The sequence below is a fragment of the Myotis daubentonii genome, chromosome 2 (genome assembly GCF_963259705.1).
Source record: "Myotis daubentonii chromosome 2, mMyoDau2.1, whole genome shotgun sequence".
Classification (NCBI taxonomy): domain Eukaryota; kingdom Metazoa; phylum Chordata; class Mammalia; order Chiroptera; family Vespertilionidae; genus Myotis; species Myotis daubentonii.
Genome location: NC_081841.1, coordinates 50,999,899 through 51,026,031, shown reverse-complemented (window position 1 = coordinate 51,026,031; position 26,133 = coordinate 50,999,899). Strand labels below are relative to the sequence as shown.

General features: G+C 42.1%; 1 protein-coding gene and 1 pseudogene across 1 annotated transcript in view; both read left to right on the top strand.

Annotated features, from left to right (window-relative positions):
* FAM186A (family with sequence similarity 186 member A) overlaps positions 1-26,133 on the top strand; it is a 78,234-nt gene that overhangs the window by 23,372 nt on the left and 28,729 nt on the right. The window contains exons 2-3 of the mRNA XM_059681143.1: positions 16,100-16,316; positions 19,186-19,356. Coding sequence (XP_059537126.1) covers positions 16,100-16,316; positions 19,186-19,356 — 388 coding nt within the window. The remainder of the gene's footprint in view (positions 1-16,099; positions 16,317-19,185; positions 19,357-26,133) is intronic.
* Positions 20,976-21,076, top strand: LOC132228955 (U6 spliceosomal RNA; annotated as a pseudogene).

The window sequence follows — 26,133 nt, the reverse complement described above, 5'->3', positions numbered from 1 at the left end:
AAAAGGTTTGCCATCACTAGTCTATTCCATGCTTCCAAGTCTCTAAACCTTCTTTGTTCATCAGTTTCTTTTGTTCAGTAGATCACACATGTAAGTGTGATGTTCACCTTTCTCTGACTGGCTTATTTTGCTTAGCATAATAAAATCCAGGTCCATCCATGCTATCTCAAAGGGTAAGAGATTCTTCTTTTTTACAGCTGCATAGTATTACATAGTGTAAAAGTACCACAGCTTAAAAAATATATATATTTTATTATTGATTTCAGAGAGGGGAAGGGAGCAGGGGAGAGGTAGAAACATCGATGAGAGAGAAACATTGATTGGCTGCCTTCTGCATGCCCGCTACTGAGAATCGAGCCCCAAATCCTGGTGTAAGTGATGATGGTCAGCTAATTGAGCCACACTGGCTGGGCTGTACCACAGCTTTTTAATTTCAATTATCTAGTTAAATAATTAATATTGGTTTCAGAGAGGAAGGAAGAGGGAAGAGAGAGAGAACACATCAATGATGAGAGGGAATCATTGATCAGCTGTCTCCTGCATGCTCCCCCACTGGGGATGAGCCCAGAACCCGGGCATGTGACCTGACCAGGAATCAGACCATAACCTCCTGGTTCATAGGTTGATGCTCAACCACTGAACCACACCAGCCCGCTACCACAGCTTTTTTATCCACTCGTCTACTAATGGCCACTTAGGCTATTTCCGGATCTTAGCTATTGTAAAAAGCACTGCTATGAACACAAGGGTGCATATATTCCTTCTGATGGTTGTTTTAGGGTTCTTAGGATATATTCTCAGAAGTGGGATGGCTGGGTCAAATGGCAGTTTCATATTTAATTTTTTGAGGAAACTTCACACTCTTTTCCACAGTGGCTATACCAGTCTGCATTCCAACCACCAGTGTTCCTTTTTCCCACATCCTCACCAGCACTTGTTTGTTGATTCATTGATGGTAGCCATTCTGGCAGGTGTGAGGTTACCTCATTGTCATTTTGATTTGCATATCTCTAATGATTAGTGAAGTTGAGCATTATTTCATGTCTCTTGGCCATTTGTAGGTCCTGTTTGGAGAAGGGTTTATTCAGGTCCTTTGCCCATTTTTTAATTGAGTTGTATTTTGTTGAGTTGTATGAGTTCTTTATATATTTTGGAAATTAACCCCTTATCACCTTATCAGATGTATCATTGGCGAATATATTCTCCCACTCAGTGGGCTCCCTTTTTATATTGATAATGTTTTTTGCAGTACAAAAGCTTTTTAGTTTGATGTAGTCCCATTTGTTAATTTCCTCCTTAGTTTCCTTTGCCCTAGGAGATGTATTGGCAAACATATTGCTATGAGAGATGTCTGAGACTTTACTGCCTATGGTTTCTTCCAAGATTTGTATGGTTTCATGACTTACATTTAAGTCTTTTATCCATTTTGAGTTTATTGGCGTGTATGGTGTATGTTAATAGTCTAGTTTCATTTTTTTTAATGTTCTGTCCAATTTTTTCCAACACCATTTATTGAAGAAACTGTCTTGACTCCATTGTATTCTCTTGCCTCCTTTTGTCAAATGTAAGTTGAACATAAAGGTTTTATTTAATTATTGAACATAAATGGATTTATTTCTGGGCTCTCTGTTCAGTTCCATTGAACTATATGCCTGTTCTTGTGCCAGTACCATGGTGTTTTGATTACAATTGCTTTGTAGTGTAGTTTTATATCAGGTAGTATGTTCCCTTCCACTTAATTCTTTCTCAAGCTGAGGCTATGCTAGGTCTTTTTGGGTTCCATATAAATTTTTGAAATATTTGTTCTACATTTGTTAAATATGCCATTGGTATTTTAACAGGAATTGTGTTGAATCTCTAGGTTGTTTTGGGTAGCATGGACATTCTGTTTTAAACAAACAAACAAACAAACAAACAAACAAACAAACAAACAAATATTAGAGGCCCAATGCATAAAATTTGTGCAATAGAAGGCCTGCCTTCCCCTGGCTGCCAGCACCAGCTTCCCTCTGGCACCTGAGACCTGAGCTTCCATCCAGCACCCGGGACCAGGCTGCCCTCGCAGCCCCGGCTTTGTCTGGAAGGTCATCCGGAAGGATGTCCGGTCTAATTAGCATATTATGCTTTTATTATTATACATATATAAATGATTTCATAGAGGAAGGGAGAGTGAGAGAGACATTGAAACATCAATGATGAGAGAAAATCATTGAGCCAAACCAGCTAGGCAAATCTAATAGTTTTTTAGTAGAGTCTTTAGGGTTTTCATTTCTTTTTCTTTTTAAAAAATCTTTATTATTGAAAGTATTACATATGTCCCCCTTTTCTCCCCATTGATCCCCTCCAGCTTTGGGGTTTTCTATGTACGATATCATGTCATCTGCAAATGATGACTGTTTTACTTCCTCTTTTCCAATTTGGATGAATTTTATTTCTTTTTCTTCTCTGATAGCTGTGGCTAGGAGTTGTAGTACTATCCTATATAATAAAAGGCTAATATGCAAATCAACTGAACGGAGGAAAGATCAGTCGCTATGACACACACTGACCACCAGGGGGAAGGCGGTCAATGCAGGAGCTGCTCCCTGGTGGTCAGTGTGCTTCCACAGTGAGAGTGCTGCTCAGCCAGAAGCCAGACTCATGGCTGGCGAGCACAGCAACTAGGGTAGGAGCCTCTCCCGCCTCTGCAGTAGTGCTAAGGATGTCTGACGGACATCCTAAGTCATCAGTTGGACATTCCTGGAGGGTTCCCAGACTGTGAGAGCGCACAGGTCAGGCTGAGAGACCCCTCCACCCTGAGTGCATGAATTTCATTCACTGGGTCTCTAGTGGCGAATAAAAGTGGTGAAAGTGGACATCTTGTTCCCAATCTTAAGGGAAAGGATTTTAGTTTTTGCCCATTGATTGTGATGTTGGCTGTGAGTTTGTTTATATGGCCTTTATTATGTTGAGTTATGATCTCTCTATTCCCACTTTTCTGAGAGTTTTTATCATAAACGAGAGGCCTGATGCATGAAATTCCTGCAAGGGGCTTGGTCACTGCCAATCCAGTGGCTGCCTCTGCCTCAGCCCCCGCCCCTGTGGTAGCTGCCTCCACCTCAAACCCTGCCACTGTGGTTTCCTTCCTGAAGGTTGTCTGGAAGGATGTCTGGAAGGACATCTGGTCAAATTAGCATATTATGCTTTTATTACAGATGGGTGCTAGATTTTATCAAATGCTTTTCTGCATCTTTTATGATTGTGTGATTTTTATTTTTCACTTTATGTGATTTATCACATTTATTTTTTTAATTAAATCTTTATTGTTCAGATTATTATAGTTGCTCCTCTTTTTTCCCCCCATAGCTCCCCTCCACCTGGTTCCCACCCTACCCTCTGCCCTCACCCACACCACCACCCCACTGTCCTCATCCATAGGTGCACCATTTTTGTCCAGTCTCTTCCCGCATCCCCCACACCCCTTCCCCTCTGAGAATAGTCAGTCCACTCCCTTTCTATGCCCCTGATTCTATTATATTCACCAGTTTATTCTGTTCATCAGATTATTTATTCACTTGATTTTTAGATTCACTTGTTGATAGATGTGTATTTGTTGTTCATAATTTGTATCTTTACCTTTTTCTTCTTCTTCCTCTTCTTAAAGGATACCTTTCAGCATTTCATATAATACTGGTTTGGTGGTGATGTACTCCTTTAGCTTATTCTTATCTGTGAAGCTCCTTATCTGACCTTCAATTCTGAATGATAGCTTTGCTGGGTAAAGTAATCTTGGTTGTAGGTTCTTGGCATTCATCACTTTGAATATTTCTTGCCACTCCCTTCTGGCCTGCAAAGTTTCTGTTGAGAAATCAGCTGACAGTCGTATGGGTACTCCCTTGTAGGAAACTGACTGTCTTTCTCTTGCTGCTTTTAAGATTCTCTCTTTGTCTTTTGCTCTTGGCATTTTAATTATGATGTGTCTTGGTGTGGTCCTCTTTGGATTCCTTTTGTTTGGGGTTCTCTGCGCTTTCTGGACTTGTAAGTCTATTTCTTTCACCAGGTAGGGGAAGTTTTCTGTCATTATTTCTTCAAATAGGTTTTCAATATCTTGCTCTCTCTCATCTTCTGGAACCCCCATAATTTGAATGTTGGTTCGCTTGAAGTTGTCCCAGAGGCTGCTTACACTATCTTCATATTTTTGAATTCTTTTTTCTTCTTGTTTTTCCGGTTGGGTGTTTTTTGCTTCTTTGTATTTCAAATCTTTGACTTGATTCTTGTGATCCTCTACTCTGCTGTTAGAACTCTGCATAATATCCTTTATTTCAGTCAGTGTATGCTTAATTTCTAGTTGGTCTTTTTTCATATCCTCCAGGGTCTCACTAAATTTATTGGCGGTTTCTAGAAAATTCTTGAAAAACCTTAAAGTGTGGTTTTGAACTCTATATCCAGTAGTTTGCTTTCCTCCATTTCTGTCATTTGTGACCTGTTTCTTTGTCTCTGCATTTTTTATGCTTCCCTGTGTTGATAGAGTGGCTTTGTGTGCTAGGTGTCCTATAGGGCCCAGTATCTCAGCTTCCCCAATTACCTGAGGTGGACACACTTGGTACACCCCCTTGTGGGCTTTGTGCACAGTCTTGTTGTAGTTAAGCCTTGATTGTTGTAGGTATCACTGGGAGGAATTGACCTCCAGGCCAATTGTCTGTGAGAATCAGCTGTGTCTACAGTGGGAGAACTTCTGTGCTGAAGACACCCTTATGGGGCAAGACTTGCTTCAGTGGGGCTCTGGTGCTCACTGAGTCTGCCCCCTGGGTGTGTCCCTTATTGATCTGAGGAGTTGTAATCTGGATGGTGCCACTCTGACCACTGGGTACACTGGCTCTTGGATCTAAGGAGGTGCCAATTTAGCCTCTGCCTGAGGCTACCCATCAGGAGCTATGAAGAGATTTGCAGATTCCCCTTCCATGTTTGGGGTTTGGAGGTGCCCAAATGAGGCCCAGCTGTGAATCAATGCAAGCTGCTATGGGGCCTTGGGCCTTCTCTTGGAAGTTCTGGATCTGTCTGGACCAGCTACAGTTTGTTAGGTAATTTTCAGATTGCAAAGGGCCAGGCCTTTCATATGCAAAAGCCTCTGTGCACAGCTTGGGTGGGGTGGGGTCTCAGGGTATCAACAGTGCGGAGCAAGCAGCTATGGCTGATCCTCAGCCCTGCCTTAAGGGGCCTGGCATCTCAGTGTCCCAGTAATGGCTGCAAGCACCTTTGAGAGAAAGCCTCCCTCGAGTTCAGAGTTCTGCCGGCTGCCAGACAGTCCAGTTTCTCCTGGTATAAGTCTAGGTCCCCAGAGACTCACCTGAAACTGGAATTCAGAGCAGTTGGGGGCTTGTGGCTCCTTCCCGATTCAAAAAGACAGCTGTGTCCTCAGTCACCAGCCCTTGCTGCGTGCGCCTCCGTACCTCTGCACTTCCGCACCTCCTCTGAGTCTCATTGTGCTTTTCTCTTTCCTTCTAGTTGTAGAATTTCCACTCAGCCAGCCTTCCTGTAGTTCTGGATGATGTCCGTTTTGTCTTTTAGTTGTATTTTTGAATTTGTTGTGGGAGGCAGCAATTTCTGGTGTTTACTTATGCCGCCATCTTGGGGGTTTTTTGTTCATAGTATTTTTTAACAATCCTTTGTATTTCTGTGTGGTCTGTTGTTATTTCTCCTATTTCATTTCTGATTTTGTTTATTTGGGTCCTCTCGTTTTGTTTCTTAGTGAGCCTGGCTAGAGGTTCATCAATCTTGTTTATCCTTTCAAAGAACCAGCTCTTGGTTTTGTTTATCTTTTGTATTGTTTTTTTGGTCTCTATGTCATTTATCTCCGTTCTGATCTTTATTATTTCCTTCCTTCTGCTTACACTGGGCTTTTCTTTTTGCTCTCTTTCTAAGTCTTTGAGTTGTAGGGTTAAGTAATTTATGATTTTGTTTCTTGTTTTTTGCAGTAGGCTTATGAACTTCCCTCTCAAGACTGCTTTCGCTGTGTCCTGTAGGTTTTGGATTGTTGTGTCTTCATTGTCGTTTGTTGCCATGATGTTTTTTATTTCTTCTTTGATCTCAGGTAACCCAGTCATTGTTGAATAACATGCTATTTAGTCTCCATGTGTCTGATTTTTTGGATTGTTTTTATTGTAGTTGATTTCCCGTTTTATGCCATTGTGATCTGAGAAGATGCTTGATATGATTTCTATCTTCTTGAATTTGAAGAGACTTTGCCTGTGACCCAATATATGGTCTATCTTTGAAAATGACCCATGTGCACTTGAGAAGAATGTATATTGTGTGGCTTTGGGGTGAAATGTTCTGAAGATGTCAATTAATTCCATCTGATCTAGTGAGTCATTTAGGATTGATCTTTCTTTGCTGATTTTTTGTTTAGAGTATTTGTCCAATGGTGATAGTGGGTTGTTAAAGTCCCCTACTATGATTGTATTGCCTTCAATCTCTCCCTTGATCTCCTCCAGAAGCTTTCTTATGTATTTGGGTGCTCCTATATTGGGTGCGTATATGTTTACCAGAGTTATTTCTTCTTGTTGGCTTGCTCCGTTTAGTATTATGAAGTGGCCTTCCTTAACTCTTTTCATGTCCTTCACTTTGAGATCTAATTTGTCAGATATAAGTATTGCTACCCCAGCTTTTTTTTCATTTCCATTCGCCTGAAAAACCTTTTTCCATTCATTCAGCATCAGTCTGTGTGCATCTTTTTTTCTGAGGTTGGTTTCCTGTAGACAGCAGCTATATGGATCATGTTTTCTTATCCACTCAGTTACCCTATGTCTTTTGATTGGGGCATTTAATCCATTTACATTTAAAGTTATTATTGATAGGTACTTGTTTGTTGCCATTTTTATTCTTTAACCCTGTGTTCCTTCTTTGTTTCCTATTTTTTTCTTTTTACAGCAGACCCTTTAGCATTTCTTTTTTTAAAAAAACCATATTTTATTGATTTTTTTACAGAGAGGAAGGGAGAGGGATAGAGAGTTAGAAACATCAATGAGCGAGAAACATCGATTAGCTGCCCCCTTCAGGCCCCCTACTAGGGATGTGCCCGCAGCCAAGGTACATGCCCTTGACCAGAATCGAACCTGGGACCCTTCAGTCCGCAGGCTGACGCTCTATCCACTGAGCCAAACCAGTTAGGGCCCTTTAGCATTTCTTGCATTGCTGGTTTGGTGGTAATAAACCCCCATAGTCCTTTTTTGTCTGTGAAGCTCTTGATTTCACCCTCAATTTTGATTGATAGCCTTGCTGGGTACAGTATTCTTGGATTCAGACCCTTCCTTTGCATGACTTTGTATATTTCATTCCATTCCCTTCTTGCCTGATGTGTTTCTGTTGAAAAATCCGTTGCTAGTCTGATGTGGGATCCTTTGTAAGTAACTTTCTGTCTCTCTCTGGCCGCTTTTAAGATTCTTGCTTTGTCGTTGGTGTTTGCCAATTCAATTATAATGTGCCTTGGCATCGGTCTTTTGGGGTTCATTTTGTTTGGGACTCTGAGCTTCTTGGATTTTTGTGAGTTTTTTCTTCCCTATATCAGGGAAGTTTTCTGTCATTATTTTTTCAAACAGGTTTTCTATTCCTTGCTCATTTTCCTCTCCTTCTCGCACCCCTATTAGGTGGATGTTGTTTTGTTTCGTGTTGTCCAAAGTTCTCTTAGTCTCTCCTCCTGCTTTTTAATTTTTTTTTTCTAGAAGCTGCTCTGCTTGGGTATTTTTTCCTACCTTGTATTCTAGCTCACTGATGCGGTCCTCTGCTTTTTCTAGTCTACTGTTGATGCTTTCTATTGAGTTCTTTATAGCAATGATGCCATTTTTCATTTCTTCTTGGTTCTTCTTCATTTCCTCTTGGTTCTTACACATATTGTTGAATTTGTCTTCCATTCTTTTCATCCGCTTTATGACCATTTCTTTGAATTCTGTCTCTCACAGGTTGTTTGCCTCCACTGCCTCCATTTGTTTACTTCCTTTTCTGGTGATGCCTGTTTTTCTTTCATATGCAGGCTGCTTCTTTGTCTCCCCATGATCTCTCTTCTCCCGGTATTTGGTTATGTAGTTCCCTCTCTGCTGCGTTGATTTAAAGGCACAAAATACAACACAACAAGGCACAATGCATAAGGCACTGAACACAAATGTATTCATGATACTAATAACCCCAAATAAAGGTGACCGCCAGAGCAAAGAGAATTAGAGGATAAAGAAGAAAGAAGAGAAAAAGAAAAAAAGATAAAAAGAAATAAAAAAGGAGTGTAAAAATGAAATTGGGAAAAGGAAAAAAAAGTAAGAGAGAAAAGAAAGAATGAAATAGAAGAGGGGAAGAAACTATTTATATGGGGAGAAAACTCCAATAGAACAGCCACTAATCCCAACAAATTCCAGCAACAGATCCCTGGAGATGAATGCAAACTACAAACAACAACTAATATCAAGCGAGGTGAGGGAAAACAGAAGCAAAAAAATAACTGGGGAAAAAACCAACAAAAATAAAAAGAAAAAGCAAAACAATCTCACAAACAAGCATAAAAAAACCCAATATACTCAACAATCAAGCAAAAAACAACAAAACAGAGAGAAAAAAACTTTGGATAGTGAAGAAAGAGAAGAGAGAGGTATATATGGATTTAGAGCAGGAGATTGGAAATTAGATATATAAATAGGGTGAAATTTTACCAGGGGGAAAAAATAACAAATAGGGAAAATCTAAAGCAGGAATAGGGTAAGAGAAACAGGACAACAGAAGGGGAAAAGTGAGGAAGAGAGTTTTGGCATAAAGGTAAAGTTGAGGTAGAGTAAAAGGATGCTAAAGGAAAGATGAAAATAGACTGTAGAACACTAATCCCAAAATATTCACCTTAACAAGACATGACCCAAAGGGAACAAAGCATGAATGTATTCACAGCACTGATAACCCCAATATAAGCAGCCACCTGAGAAAAGATAATTAGAGGAGAGAAAAGAGAGCACAAATGATATCTAAGAGAGAGAAAAAAGATAGGAGAGAAAAGAAAAAGGAGAATATATATTTATGGAGAAAATACCACAGAGCCAATAGATAAACCAAACAAATACAAACACCAAACACTCAGTAAAGAGGGTGGGGGCAGAATCTGTAGAGGCTGAGCTGATATACAGGAAATAAGGTTAAGAATTGGATAGGCGAAACCAGTTTGGATCAGTGGATAGAGCGTCGGCCTGCGGACTGAAAGGTCCCAGGTTCGATTCCGGTCAAGGGCATGTACCTGGGTTGCAGGCACATCCCCGGTGGGGGATGTGCAGGAGGCGGCTGATCGATGTTTCTCTCTCATCAATGTTTCTGACTTTCTATCTCTCTTCCTTCCTCTCTGTAAAAAAATCAATAAAATATATTTTAAAAAAAGAATTGGATAAATATGGGGAGGATCTCAATTCAGTATAGAGGAGTAGAAAAGGGATGAGTGGATAAGAAGAGAAAGAAGGGGATCAAAATAATATATTTACAAAAAAATTGATTTAAAAAATGGTATAAAAATAGAAAATAGCAAGTAAAAATAAAATAAAATTGAATGATGAAAAAATAACGTGAAAAGTAGAAAATAAAGCAACAAACAAAAAAGGAAAACAAAGCAAAAAGCAAAAAGAAGAGCAACCAAAAAAAGGAAAACAAAGAAAAAAGCAAAAAAAGCTAACAAAATAATAATATAAAAATAAAAATGGGAAATTGAAATGTCAATCCTTTGGCTGACTTAAGATCCCAGTTTTCTGGAATGTCTGTGATTTTTTTTTTTTTTCTGTTTCTGGGACTGAAGGCCAGACCCTGTTAACTCTCAGGGACTAATCAGACTTGTTTAATCCTTTGTACCATTCAGGGTGGAAAATGGGTGTGGCTGTATTCTTTGCCTGGGGGCTGGAGGGAGGGGTTATAACTTCAGGAGAAAATGGTTGCCCAGGTCCTGGGCTCAGGCGTGACTCAGCACTCAACTTGCTACCACCTCTCCTGGACCCCCTTCTCTCCCCAGCCTCTCCCCAGATTCCACTTGTCTGCACCTTCTCCCACTCCTCAGCACGGGTGAGTATCTGTGTCCGAAATGTTCTATGAACAAGGTTCAGTGAAAACAAACAAACGTCGGCCGCAGAAACGGGGAAGACTGAGTCTCTGTGAGCTCCTCTCCTACTGGCACTGCATGGGCTGGTCAGCGCTTCAGGCTGCCCCCTCTGGACTCAGTCTTTTGTTATTATGGCATCCAGATCTCAAATCCCCCGGCACCAACAGTTCCGCAGATCTCCTTTCCCCCGTCAGAGGCTGTGCCTGTTCCAAGGGATGAGGCTGGTGGCTGCACGGTTTCCCTCTGACCCTCTGGGCTCAGAGATCTGGCAAACTTTCCTGCCCAGAACCCTGGTTTTTACCTTTCCAGGGGAACTCTGTCCTTCCCGGCTGCAAACTGTCTCACCAGCTAAGTCTGCTTTGCCAATTCGGGGTGGATATTATTCATTTCAGCTGCTCATTCTATTTGCTCTGGGACAAGCCTTGGGATGCGTCTGCCTATTCTGCTGCCATCTTGTCTCCCCTCTTAGCATATTTAGGCTTGACCTTATGATGCTCCTTAGATCTTATCTGGGTGGCTAATAGGCTGAGGGAAATGTAGCAAGTGCTGCCAAAACAAGTGAAACTCACAAGAACGTTGTATCTATGGTGACCACTACCTTGTTTACCTCTGGCTATAAAATAAAGGCTCAGCTTGCTGTTTGGATCTCTCTCTGTGGCCTTAGCCAGGCACAGGAAGATCCACCTAGATCCAGCTTATTCTCTTTGTCTGTCATTTCTACATCCTTCACCACCACCCCTCAGACTCCCCGAACCCTTGGCTGAGCTGACTCAGCACATGTGGCACCCAATGTGGGGCCTGAGTTCAGGGGAACTGCAGTTGTAAGGTGAAAGGACGCTCCAGTGAAGCACATGCAGAAACTAAGTCCAATCAAAGTTGCAATATACTTTCGCCTCTCTTCTGATATCTTGAAGTCTAGCAAGTACTTCTTATCAAGAACCTCCTCTCATCTGTAACGGCAAAGCACCCGCAAGAACCGCCATGGGCTGTCTTTAACTTTGATACTTTAATTATGTGTCTTGGTGTGGGCCTCTTTGTATCTTTTTTTTTTAATTTCTTCACCTGAGAAGTTGTTTTTATTGGTTTTAGAGAGAGAGATGAAGAGAGAGGGGGGGAGAGATAGATCAATGTGAGAGAGAAATATTGATTGGTTGCCTCCTGTGTGTGCCCTGACTGGGGATTGAACCTGCAACCTAGGTATGTGCCCTGACCAGGAATTAAATCCACAATCTTTTGGTGTAAGGAACAATGCTCCAACCATCTGAGGCACATGACCAGGCCTGGGTTCATCTTGGTTGGGACTTCCTGAATATGTGTAACTTTTTCCTTCACCAGGTTAGTTTTTAGTCATTATTTTTTCAAACAGGTTCTCTATCCCTTTCTCACCCTCTTCTCCTTCTGGTATCCCTATGATGTGGATGTTGTTATGCCTGATGTTGTACCACAAGTCCCTTAAACTTTCCTAATTTTTAATTTTTTATCTTTCCTGAGGGTTTTTTCCTCCTTTGCTTTTCAGGGAGAGTGGAAAGGAGAGAAGGAGGTGGAGAGAAAGAGAGAAAGAAAGAGAGAGAAACATTGATGTGAGAGAGATACATCTACTGGTTGCCTCCCATAGATGACCTGACCAGGGGTGGGAGTAAAGCTACAACCCAGGTATGTGCCCTTGACTAGGAATAGAACCTAAAACCCTTTGGTTCAGGGGCCGATGCTCTAACCACTCAGCAACACTGGCCATGGCAGACTTTCCTCATTTTAAAAAATTCTCGTTTCTTTTTGATGCTCTGCTTGGGTGCTTAGGATTATCTTGTCCTCTGAATTGCTGATTCAATCCTCTGCTTCATCTAACCTGCTGTTGATTCCTTCTAGTGTATTTTTCATTTCAGATAGTGTATTTTTCATTCCTGATTGGTTCTTTTTTATGGTTTCTTTTTTTTCTTCTTTTTCTTCTATGTCCTTTTTAATGCTTATTATCGCTTTGTTTAAGCTCTCACTGAGATCATCCATTCATCCTCTCAGGTTCTTCTTCTTCTTTTTTTTTTTTTCATGGAGAACTAACGATTTACTTCATAGAAATACATCTACACAAGTTATGCATACAGCACAGAACTATAAACAAGGTGAAGCAAACATTATTTATTTTCAGGTAGCCTGATGGATTATTACAGATTTGAGAAATCAGCACATAGAACTACTGGACAAAGCATTGCTTACAGGTGTTTTTATCTGTGTGGAGTCAAAGGTTGAACTGTTTGTCTGAAGTTATCGCTGGGAGAGCCTTCAGGTTCTTGAACATCCTTATAACCATAGTTTTAAACTCCGCACCTGGTATTTTGATTGCTTCCACTGTGTTTTATTATTTTTCTGGGGATTTCTCTTATTTTTTTATTTGGGGCATATTTCTTTGTCTCCCCATTTTGTCTCCTTTTTTTTGTGCTCGTCTCTGTATTAGGTAGATCTTCTATGACTCCCCAGCTTGTTATGAGGGCTTTCTGATGCAGGTGCCTTATGGGTCTCAGGGGCAGAATCTTCTAGATTACCTTAACTAGGTGCTCAAGAAATAATTCTTGTGTGGGTTATGTGCTCTCTCCTATTGTAGTTGAGTCTTAAATGCTGTTGGCACATTCATGGGTAGAGCTAATTCTCAAGCTGGCTGATTAAAAGGATAGACCTCATTCACTGTGTATGAGTTGCTATTCAGGAGCTGCCTCTGAAGCAGAGCTGTTTCTAGCAGGGTATGGTGTTTGCTGAAGTCCCCCTTTGGCAATGCCATTTGTGTGGCTAGTTGGGCCAAGCTATTGTGTGGTTTGAAGCCTACTAGTGGTTATGTTGGTTTGGGGCCTCCTTGGCCTGGGCTCTGGTGCGGGTCAATATCAAATGTTGTGAATAATTGGCCTTGGGTTACCTGTCTGGAGATACCATACTATTCACTGTTTCCTCTGTGTCTGCCAATAGTCTTTTCTGCCGGACTCGAGCTTGGTAGGGTGCTGTCACCAGTATTTGGAATGCCACGTTAGTGCCCTCCCCAACTGGTGCTATAAGAACAGGAATGCCTGACCCTGAGAGATGGAGCAGTGTGGTATGTTGACTCAGGACCAGAACCTCAGTAGCCGACTTGCCAGAGCTCTCCCAGAGCCACACCACCCAGATCCTCTTTGAATCCCTCTGCATGCCCTGAGTCACCTCCCCTCTAACAGAGCCACGGGTAAGTATCCAAGAGTGAGCTCCTGTGGGTTGGCCCTTTAGAAGAGCACCTAGGATGCTATCAGACTCCCTCCTCTTTCCAGCTGACAGAGTCCTTGTTGATCTTTGCTGCCAAATGCTATGCAGACTGCTCTTCCTGGCCCTGCTGCTCTGGTTTGGGGTTCCTGGCATGGGGTTGAGACCCCACACTTCTTAGGAGGGACTTTTACAGCTGACATATCCTCTGGCTTCTTAGCCACTGTACCTGGGTGCTGGGGCCAGCCCTCTCCATGTATCTGCCCTTCTTACCAGTCTTTACGTAGCTTCTTTTATATATACTTGGATGTAATACTCCTATTCAACTGTCCTTCAGTTGGTCATTCTGGTTGATTGCTTTATAATTTAACTGTAAATCTGGTATGGTGCCAGGAGGAGGTGTGTGTAGCTGTCACTTACTTTGCATCCGTTTTGGATCGCCCCAGATAATGGTTTCAAACCCAGTATTCTTTTAATTATATCATAGCAATGCTAGCATGATGACAGCAGAAAAATAAATTTAAGAAGGAAAATTTGAGATCCACAGTAAAGCTAGAATTAGTAGGGCTTTGATTCAACAGCTTTATTTATTTATTTTATTTTTTTAAATTAAATCTCTATTGTTCAGATTATTACAGTTGTTCCTCTTTTTTCCCCCTAAAGCTCCCCTCCACCCGGTTCCCATCCCACCCTACTCCCTTACCAGCCCCCCCCTCTCATTCATAGGTGCACGATTTTTGTCCAGTCTCTTCCCGCATCCCCCACACCCTTTTCCCCCCAAGAATAGTCAGTCCACTCCCTTTCTATGCCCCTGACTCTCTTATAATCACCAGTTTATTCTGTTCATCAGATTATTTATTCACTTGATTTTTAGATTCACTTGTTGATAGATGTGTATTTGTTGTTCATAATTTGTATCTTTACCTTTTTCTTCTTCTTCCTCTTCTTAAAGGATACCTTTCAGAATTTCATATAATACTGGTTTGGTAGTGATGAACTCCTTTAGCTTTTCCTTATCTGTGAAGCTCTTTATCTGACCTTCAATTCTGAATGATAGCTTTGCTGGGTAAAGTAATCTTGGTTGTAGGTTCTTGGCATTCATCACTTTGAATATTTCTTGCCACTCCCTTCTGGCCTGCAAAGTTTCTGTTGAGAAATCAGCTGACAGTCGTATGGGTACTCCCTTGTAGGTAACTGACTGTCTTTCTCTTGCTGCTTTTAAGATTCTCTCTTTGTCTTTTGCTCTTGGCATTTTAATTATGATGTGTCTTGGTGTGGTCCTCTTTGGATTCCTTTTGTTTGGGGTTCTCTGCGCTTTCTGGACTTGTAAGTCTATTTCTTTCACCAGGTAGGGGAAGTTTTCTGTCATTATTTCTTCAAATAGGTTTTTAATATCTTGGTCTCTCTCTTCTTCTGGAACCCCTATAATTCGGATGTTGGTACACTTGAAGCTGTCCCAGAGGCTCCTTACACTATCTTCATATTTTTGGATTCTTTTTTCATTTTGCTTTTCCAGTTGGGTGTTTTTTGCTTCTTCGTATTTCAAGTCTTTGACTTGATTCCTGCGATCCTCTGGTCTGCTGTTGGGAGTCTGTATAATATTCTTTATTTCAGTCAGTGTATGCTTAATTTCTAGTTGGTCCTTTATCACAACCTCGAGGGTCTCACTAGATTTCTTGAGGGTCTCATTAAGTATATCGGCGGTTTCAAAAAAATTCTTGAAAACCTTAAAAGTGTGGTTTTGAATTCTATATCCAGTACTTTGCTTTCCTCCATTTCTGTCATTTGTGTTCTGTTTCTTTGTTTTGGCATTTTTTATGCTTCGCTGTGTCAATAGAGTGACTTTCTGTACTAAGTGTCCTATAGGGCCCAGTGGCTCAGCCTCCCCAATTACCTGAGGTGGACACTCTTGGTACACCACCTTGTGGGCTTTGTGCACAGTCTTCTTGTAGTTAAGCCTTGATTGTTGTAGATATCACTGGGAGGGATTGACCTCCAGGCCAATTGGCTGTGAGAATCAGCTGTTTCTGCAGTGGGAGAACTTCTGTGCTAGAGACACACCTCCGGGACAAGACTTGCTTCAGTGGGGCTTTGGTGCTCACTGAGTCTGCCCCCTGAGTGTGTCCCTTATGGATCTGAGGAGCTGCAATCTGGATGGTCCCACTCTGACCACTGGGCACATTGGCTCCTGTATCTCTAAGGAGGTACTAATCTAGCCTCTGCCTGAGGCTACCCAGCAGAAGCCAGCTGTGAAGCAATGCAAGTTGCCTTGGGGCCTTAGGCTAGCTGCAGTTTATTAAGTAATTTTCAGATTGCAAAGGGCCAGGCCTTTCATATGCAAAAGCCTCCTTGCATGGCTTGGGCAGGGCATGGTCCCAGGGGATCAACAGGGCGGGGGGGAACTGGAGCTCAGAGCTTGAGACTCCCTCCCGATTGAAAAAGACAACAGTGTCCTCAGCCACCAGCCCTCTCCGCATGCACCTCTGCACCTTTGTATTTTACTTCTGCACTGCGCCTCCTCTGAGTCTTGGCATGCTTTTCTCTTTGCTTCTAGTTGTAGAATTTCCACTCAGCCAGCCTTCCTGTGGTTCTGGGTGATGTCCATTCCATCTTTTAGTTGTATTTTTGAAGTGGTTGTGCCAGGCAGCAATCTCCAGTGTTTACCTATGCCGCTATCTTGGTTTCTGATTCAACAGCTTTATAATCACTGTCACTGAAATTCTGTGAAGAAAGGTGACAGAAGTTTATTGTTAAACTGAAAATTTATTAATATATTCCCCTTTCTTATTCTTATAGGACATTAATATTCAGCTGAGTGACATAAAGAAAAGTGTGCAGGGGGTAATTCATCGCTACACTTTTGATGAGTTTGTGGAGACTGGAAAGACAATGTCTCTTTCAGAATATAAGAAACAGAGAACAAAGTTGCTGGAGAAAGTATCTTTTTGTGCTAATTCTGCTGACATTAAAGAAAAGATTCTTATCCACATCCTGGCCTGGCTGAAAGAATGGAGTAAGTTTTCAAAAGTGGCTTGAAGGAAAACCATAAAGTTGATGAAAAAGCTAGAGAGCAGGATCTATAAGTAAATTTTGAAGGGCTAGTAGACTAAAGAAGAAAGTATTAAGGAGTTGTCCTCTATTTCAGTAAGAATCTATATATATAAAAGGCTAAGCAACCATCCGACCTCCCAACCATCTGACTGGTCAGTAGCTATGATGCACACTGACCACCAGGGGGCATATGCTCAATGCAGGAGCTGCTGAGCTGCGCTCACTTGGCAGTGGCAGTTCTCAAGTGATGCACCCAGGAACTAGAGAGGAGGGAGCCCGATTCCTTGTGACTCCTCTCCCACTCTGGATCCCCTCAGGGGATGTCAGAGAGCCAGTTTCGACCCAATCCTTCATGCCAGGCCAAGGGACCCCACCTGCTGGAGGGACCCTGCTCACTCCACAGATGCCCTTTGAGCTGCAGCACTGGGCCAGGCGCAGCTGGCCAGGGAGGGACCGTAGGAGGTTGGCCCCAGGACATGTCTGGCCTGTCTCACCCAGTCCTGCCTCACTGGCCACCACTCAGAACTGCCTGCATTAGTCCTTGCACCAGAGGGACTAATTAATTTCCTTTCAATATGCACGAATCCATGCACTGGGACACGAGTAAAGTAATAAAAATATGGCTTGCTCACTTAGTGCCAATAATTCTGGCCTCCTTGTTTTGCTTCAGGCATGCCAGTATGCTCCTGCCCAGAGTCTTTATGCTTCCTATTCCCTTGCCTAGACATTTTTTACTAGGTAGACACATGGCTCATTCTCTGCTTATATCTTACTTTAAAATGAGGTGTTCTCTTTCCTCTGAAGCAGGGGCTAATGGTTTGACATGCTGTAATTGCCTGGCAGAGAGTCACCATTTTGGTCCAATGATGGGAAGTCAGCTCAGTTGGCAGGGAGTGTGGTGGTGGGGGCACCCAAATTAAAGAGAATTATTTTCTAATACTATTTAATTTGGTTTGGCTCAGTGGAAGAGCATATGCCTGCAGACTAAAATGTCCCAGGTTCGATTCTGGTCAAGGGCACATTCACGGGTTGTGGACTAGATCCCCAGTAGGGGGCCTGCAGGAAGCAGCAGATCAATAATTCTCTCTCATCTTTGATGTTTCGGTCTCTCTCCCTCTCCCTCCATCTCTGAAATCAATAAAAATATTTTTCAAAAATTAATTTTTGCTATCCCTTTCTTACAGTGACTTTTTTCTTATTCATAAAATAAATTATAATGAATTATACCTATAAAACCTTTATTTAAGTCCAGAGTCTACTCAGCAGCCTTGATCTGTATTCATATATACTAGAGGCCCGGCGCATGAAATTCATGCGCAGGTATGGTCCCTCGGCATGGCCTGCGATTGGGGCCATCTTCCCCAGCTGCCCGCAGCCAGCTCCATCCCCCCACCCCCGGTTCCCCGTTCGCCATCGGGTGATTGGTGCCTGACAGCTGGGGGAAGGGACTGAGAGGTCAGCTGTTCCCACCCGCTCACCAGCCCCACCCCCACTGGGGGTGGCCATCAGGTGATTGGAGCCTGCCAGCGGGGAAAGGGACCAAGAGGTGGTCAGTGTGCCTCATAGTGACTGGTCCAGCGGTTTTTTTGGTCATTCTCCCATTAGGGTCAATTTGCATATTACCCGTTTATTATACAGGTTAGAGGCCTGGTGCACAGGTGACAGCCAGCTGGCCTGCCCTGATGGGGGTCTCCGATCAGGGTGGGGTTCCCTGCTGGGGTGCCGCCAGGGGTTTGCAGGCTGGCCACGCCCCCAATCGGGCTGGGTTCGCTGGCCGAGTGGGCATCATAGCAACTGGTCGTTCCGGCATTATGGTCGCTGGCTTTTTATATGTATAGATACTGAGTGTTAAACATAGTTATTTTGGGGCATTTGAACTTTGCTTTACTTTAATAGAAAATAATGCTGCTATTAAACATCTTTGAAAATGGAAAATGAAATAAAATTAGGTGTTCTCTGACCATCCCCATTCTCTATCCCATGTCCATTTCTCTTTACTCTTCTTTATTTTTGTCTATAACATTTCTTACCATCTGACATACTATATAATTAATGTTTTTATTTATTTTTTGTCTGTCTCCTTTCACTATAATATAAGTACTATAAGTCAGGGAATTGGTTTTATTCAATGTTTTATCTGTAAAATCCAGAAGATAACTTGACACATTGATTGAATGAAAGAATGAATAAACTATAAATACAAAAAAGAGGATTTTAATTTGGTTGCAAGAAATCTCATGTAACAGGGCTTATAAAAGAGTAGATTCACTTGCCAAAGGATTTAATTGGGGTTTAGATCCCCAATATTAAAACACATGTCCACATTTTAGATACCTACTTCTCTGGAGTTTAAACCAAATAGATATCTTTTAACATGATTCTTATTTTTATGTCCAAGACTTACTGTTCAAGCCTCTATTCTTTTTTTAAAAAATATATTTTTTATTGATTTTTTTTACAGAGAGGAAGGGAGAGGGATAGTGAGTTAGAAACATGGATGAGAGAGAAACATTGATCAGCGGCCTCCTGCACACCTCCCACTGGGGAAGTGCCCCCAACCAAGGTACATGCTCTTGACCAGAATTGAACCCGGGACCCTTCAGTCCGAAGGCCGACACTCCATCCACTGAGCCAAACTGGCTACGGCTCAAGCCTCTATTCTAAGTCTCTTCCTTTTTCATTTCCTCATAAGAAAAAGGTCTCAGAATAGCAATAAGTATGAGATACCTTTATTCCAAAATACTACAACATTGAATAGTCAATATTATAAGCCCATATGGTTACAATTATTTATTTTCCTGAACAAAAGTAATTTTCTTACTCTCTTCAAGATGCCATTTTGTCTGATATGACTGAAGTTGATATTGATGAACACCACCACTGCATAGCACAAATGGAGGTTTTACCAAAAACGTTCAAAGCTATCGAGGGCAATGTCAACAGGTTGCATGTAATTAGTACCTCTTTGCTTGAAGACAAGAAGAAACAAGAGGAAAAAAAAGGTAAGGATGGTTTAATATATTGGAAATGGTTTTTACTTTTTCTAAAATTAAACTTTATTGAGGTATAATATAGATACCATAATATTCACCCATTTGCCCTGGCCAGGTGGCTAACTTGGTTGGAATGTCATCCCATACTTCAAAAGGTTGCCAAATTGATTCCTGGTCAGGGTACATACCTAGGTTGTGGAATCGATCCCAGGGCACATATGGGAGGCAATAAATAAATGTTTCTCTCTCACATCAATGTTCCTCTCCCTTCCTCTCACTATAAAAGCAATAAAAACATATCCTTAGGTGAGGATTCTTTTTTAATTCACCCATTTAAAGTGTACAAATCAATGACTTTTAGTAAATTTAGACTTGTGCAACCATCACCACAATCCAATTTTATTTTTTAACATATATTTTTATTGATTTCAGAGAGGAAAGGAAAGGGAGAGATAGAAACATCAATGATGAGAGAGAATCATTTATCAGCTGCCTCCTGCATGCCCCACACTGGGAACCATGCCCACAATCTGGGTATGTGCCCCAACTGAGAAATCAAACCATGAATTCCTTCTTTATAGGTAGATGCTCAACCACTGAGCCACATCAGTTGGACCCCACAATCCAATTTTAGAACATTTTCATCATCCCAGAAAGACTCCTCATACCCATTGCAGTCAATATTAATTTCCAACACCAGCCCTAGACAATCAATAATCTGTTTTCTGTCTCAATTGCTTTTGCCTTTTCTGAATATTTCATAAAATGGAATTATATTTTATGTAGTCTTTTATGTCTGTTTTTTTTTTCATTTTACATAATGCTTTTGAGGTTCAGTCATGTTATAGGATGTATCAGTCGTTTCTTCCTTCCTATCGCCAACTGCATACTACTGTTTGCATATACCACACTTTGTTTACCCATTCATCATTTCATGGACATTTAGATTGTTTCCAATTTTTGGCTCTTATGAATAATGCTGCTATGAACACACATACATAAGTTTTTTTGTAGACACATGTTTTCATTTCTTTTGAATAGATACGTAGGAATAAAATTGATAGGTCATTTATTTATGTTTAACTTTTTAAGAAATTGTTAATTGATTTCCGAAGTGATAGTAGAATTTTACATTCCCATCAGCACTGTATTTAGGTTCCAGTTTCTCAACATCCTCAACAACACTTGTTAGTGTCTGTCTTTTTTATTATAGCATACCTAATAGATGTAAAATAATGTCTCATTGTGATGTTAATTTGCATTTTCCTAATGACTAATTATGTTCAGCACCCTTTCATGTGCTTATTAGCCATGACCATATCTTCTCTGGTGAAGTATCTATTTAAATACTCATTTCTAGCCGTAACCGGTTTGGCTCAGTGGATAGAGTGTCAGTCTGTGGACTGAAGAGCCCCAGGTTCGATTCCGGTCAAGGGCATGAACCTTGGTTGCAGGCACATACATCCCCAGTAGAGGTTGTGCAGGAGGCAGCTGATTGATGTTTCTCTCTCATCGATGTTTCTAACTCTCTATCCTGCCTTCCTCTCTGTAGAAAATCAATAAAATATATTTTAAAAAATAAATACTCATTTCTATTATTGAGTTTTAAGGGTTCTTTATAGTGCTCGCTTTGGCAAGACATATACTTACTAAAATTGGAATAACAGAGAAGATTCGCATGGCTTCTGTGCAGTATGACGTGAATATTTGTGAAGCATTCTATTTTTTAAAGAATTCTTTATATACTCTGGATAAAGTAATTTACAAATATTTTCTCCGAGTTTGTGGCTTGTATTTCCATATCCTCTTTAAATTGACTTATTTATTTTAATTTTTTTAAATCCTCAGCTGAGGATATTTTTTTTTTTGAGGATATTTTTGTATTGATTTTCACAGAGAGTGGAAGAGATAGACGAAGACAGAGAGAAACATTGATGTGAGAGAAACACACCAATTGGTTGCCTCCTGCACATGCCCTGACCAGGGCCTGGGCTGGGGAGGAGCCTGCAGCCAAGATACCTGTCTTTGACCGGAATCCAATCGGGACCCTTTGGTCTGCAGCCCAATGCTCTATCCACTGAGCCAAACCCATTCGGGCTCTTTTCATTTTCTTAATGGTATCTTTGAAACCCACAAGTGTTTAATTTTTATAAAGTCCAATTAACTTATTTTTTCTTTAATGGAAGTTTTATCATAGTTTTAGTGTTGTATTATGAACTTGAAGGGAATTCCAAGATGGCTGCAGAGAAGCTGGAAGCTCCATTCATTTGGTCCCAGCCCGGGATTAGACTTGCAGCTAAACTGCAGAGCAATCAACGAGAAAAACCAGTTGAAGTGTAGCTGATCTGAAACTATACTAGTAAACAGTAGCACAGAGGAAGACAGGAGGCAGAAAGTGTGAACCCCCTCCTGCAGGCGTGGTGGCTGGGAGGCCAGAGGGATATTGTGGCAGCAGAGCCCCCTCTCAATGGGAGCATGGAGTCTCAGCCCCACGCAGGGATCCCCAATCCAGAGCAACAGAGACAGGAAGGGGAGCTGGCGAAGCATCAGGTGGTGGTAATTAGTGGGAATTCGGTCCACCTGGGAGACTTGGACCACACCATCCCAGGTAAAAAGCAATCATATTCTTTCTTTTTTCTTTTTAATTAAATCTTTATTGTTCAGATTATTACAGTTGTTCCTCTTTTTTCCCCCCATAGCTCCCCTCCACCTGGTTCCCACCCCACCCTCCGCCCTCACCCACGCCGCCCCCCCCCCACTGTCCTCATCCATAGGTGCACGATTTTTGTCCAGTCTCTTCCCACATCCCCCACACCCCTTTCCCCCCAAGAATAGTCAGTCCACTCCCTTTCTATGCCCCTGATTCTATTATATTCACCAGTTTATTCTGTTCATCAGATTATTTATTCACTTGATTTTTAGATTCACTTGTTGATAGATGTGTATTTGTTGTTCATAATTTGTATCTTTACCTTTTTCTTCTTCTTCCTCTTCTTAAAGGACACCCTTCAGCATTTCATACAATACTGGTTTGGTGGTGACGAACTCCCCCAGCCTCTTCTTATCTGTGAAGCTCTTTATCTGACCCTCAATTCTGAATGATAGCTTTGCTGGGCAAAGTAATCTAGGTTGTAGGCTCTTGCTATTCATCACCTTGAACACTTCTTGCCACTCCCTTCTGGCCTGCAAAGTTTCTGTTGAGAAATCAGCTGACAGTCCTATGGGTATTCCCTTGTAGGTAACTGACTGTCTTTCTCTTGCTGCTTTTAAGACTCTCTCTTTGTCTTTTGCTCTTGGCATTTTAATTATGATGTGTCTTGGTGTGGTCCTCTCTGGATTCCTCTTATTTGGGGTTCTCTGCGCTTCCTGGACTTGTAAGTCTATTTCTGTCACCAGGTAGGAGAAGTTTTCTGTCATTGTTTCTTCAAATAGGTTTTCAATATCTTGCTCTCTCTCTTCTTCTGGCACCCCCATAATTCGGACGTTGGTACGCTTGAAGCTGTCCCAGAGGCTCCCCACAACATCTTCATATTCCTGGATTCTTTTTTCTCTTTGTTTTTCTGGTTGGGTGATTTTTGCTTCTTTGTATTTCAAATCGTTGACTTGATTCTTGCGATCCTCCAGTCTGCTGTTGGGAGTCTGTATAATATTCTTTATTTCAGTCAGTGTATGCTTAATTTCTAGTTGGTCCTTTTTCATAACCTTGAGGGTCTCACTAGATTTCTTGAGGACCTCACCAAATTTATCGGTGGTTTCTAGAAAATTTCTGAAAAACCTTAAAAGTGTGGTTTTGAATTCTATATCCAGTCGTTTGCTTTCCTCCACCTCTCTCATCTGTGACCTGTTTCTTTCTCTCCGCATTTTTTATGCTTCCCCATGTTGACAGAGTGGCCTTCTGTGTTAGGTGTCCTATAGGACCCAGTGGCCCAGCCTCCCCAGTTACCTGAGGTAGACACTCTTGGTGCACCCCTCCATGGGCTGTGTGCACAGTCTTGTAGTTAAGCCTTGATTGTTGTAGGTATCACTAGGAGGAATTGACCTCCAGGCCAATTGGCTCTGAGAATCAGCCGTGTCCGCAGTGGGAGAACCTCTGAGCTGGAGACACTTTTCTGGGGCAAGACTTGCCTCAGTGGGGCCTTGGTGCTCACTGAGTGTTCCCCCTGAGTGTGTCCCTTATGGATCTGAGGAGTTGTAATCTGGATGGTCCCACTCTGACCACTGGGCACACCGGCTCCCGGATCTCCAAGGAGGTGCCAATTTAGCCTCTGCCTGAGGCTACCCACAGGAGCTATGGAGATTCCTCTTCTTTGGGGTTTGGAGGTGCCCAGATGAGGCCCAGCTGTGAAGCAATGCAACCTGCTGCAGGGCCCTAGAACATCCCCTGGAAGTTCTGGGTCTCCCCAACCCAGCTGCAGCCGGTCAGGCAATCCCCAGGTTGCAAAGGGCCAGGCCCCTCACACGCAAAAGCCTTGTGCACAGCCTGGGTGGGGCGGGGTCTCAGGGGATCAACAGGGTGGAGCAAGCAGCAATGGCTGCTTCGCAGTCCCACCCCAAGAGGCCCCATGTCTCAGTGTCCTGGCAATCGCCACAAGCACCTCTGAGAGAAAGCTGCCCCGAGTTCTGCCCGACTCCAGGCAGTCCAGTCTTCCCCCACGCATGAGTCTGGGTCCCCAGAGACTCACCCGGAACTGGAGTTCAGAGCAGCAGGGAGCCCGAAACTCCCTCCTGATTGAAAAAGACAACCGTGTCCTCAGTCGCCAGCCCTCTGGGTGCTTCACCTCCGCACCTACTCTGAGTCCCAGTGCTCCTCTCCCTCCCTCCAGCTGCAGAACCTCCACTCAGCCAGCCCCCATAGCTCTGTCCTCCAGTCGCATCCCTGAAGTGGTTGTGCGAGGCAGCAACCTCTGGTGCCTACCCATGCCACCATCCCGGCTTCCCCTCGACCCCCTTTATTAATTTTTCAATTTTTAATTTATATTAAGCCCTTTCTGGTGTGGGTCAGTTGGTTGAGCATTGTCCCATTCACCGAAAGGTTGCCAGTTCAATTCCCGGTCAGGGCACATACCCAGGTTGGGGGTTTGATCCCCAGTCAGGGTACATGCAGGAGGCAGCAAGTGATGTTTCTCTCCTCTCTCTCTCTCTCTCTCTCTCTCTCTTTCTCCCTCTCTTCCTCTTCATAAAAAATAAAAAAGAACACCCACCATTTAAAAATGACCTCACACACATTTACTTTATACTTTGGGTTATAATCCAACACTACCTTATTTTCTTGCTCAAGTTATTCTAGTTTTGGCCACTGGGACCCCTTTCAGTTGGTTCCTGTACCCCTTTGACATACCCACATCAATACAGTTTTTCCTTTATCTTTTTTTTTAGTACTTTCTTATTTTCTGGCACTACAAGATAACTCAGGTTCATCTTGAATATTTCCTACCTCAGTCCTCAAATTTTCCATTTCTCCAAGAGTTCTGGTTCCTTTTATTAGAAAATTATATTAAAACCCAAGGTGTGGCCCTAACCGATTTGGCTCTGTGGATAGAGCGTCGGCCTGAGGACTGAAAGGTCCCAGGTTCGATTCCAGTCAAGGGCATGTACCTTGGTTGCGGGCACGTCCCAGTAGGAGGTGTGCAGGAGGCAGCTGATCGATGTTTCTCTCTCATCGATTTTTCTGACTCTCTATCCCTCTCCCTTCCTCTCTGTAAAAAAATTAATAAAATATATTAAAAAAACAAACAAACAAAAACCAAGGTGTGGCTGCTAGATGTGCTCATTGCTACTGGGGTGCCGTTTCTGTTTGGCCCTCTCATCTGACAAACACACAAAAACATCCACATGTGTATACAAAGCCACAAATATACACATATTTATACATATTTACCTATATAATCATCTGTAATTACATTAAGCTGAATGTGAGTTCTTATTGATGTCTCTTACTCCAACCCATTATCACATAGGCCCCCTCCCCTTCTTATCTGTAAATCCCCACTCAAACAAGGAGAAACCTGCTCCCATTAGCTGCCATCCATTTACTTGTTGAATTCCAGTATATTGGCATAGCACTATCAGATTATTGACTCCTACCCCCACAGAAAACAACCTACCAATTAGAGTACAGCACTTAAGTGCAGTTCTTTTTGCCTTCATACTTACAGGCTCTGTTCATTTCCAGTTACTTAAGGTCAGCACCTTTCCCCTCACCCCTTTCAGTAGGTTGTGTCATACATTTCTAATACAGTTAGATTTTCCTATCACAGTCTGTTTTCCTTCCTGGGACCTCATGATCTCTTAAATGGTAATTTTAAAAGATTCGCATATATTATTTAGAGTTCTATGGGGTTTGACAAATGTATATTGTCATGTATCCATCATTACAGCATCATTCAGGATAGTTTCCTCATCCTAAAAAAATCTGTGTTTCACCGATTCATCTTACCCTTCTCTCCCCAAGCTCTTGGCAATCACTGATTTTTTTTTAAAAAAAACATGTTTTTATTAAAAAAATGTTTTTATTGGTTTTTAGATAGAGAGGAAAGGAGAATGAGCGAGAGATAGAGACATTGATGATGAGAGAGAAACATCGATCAGCTGCATCCTACATACTGCTACTGGAGACTGAGCCCACAACCCAGGCTTGTGCCCTGACTGGGAATCGGTGACTTCTTAGTGCATGGGTTGATGCTCAATCCACTGAACCACACCAGCTGGGAAGCAACCACTGATTTTAAAAAATATATATTTTATTTATTTTTTACAGAGAGGAAGGGAGAGGGATAGAGAGTTAGA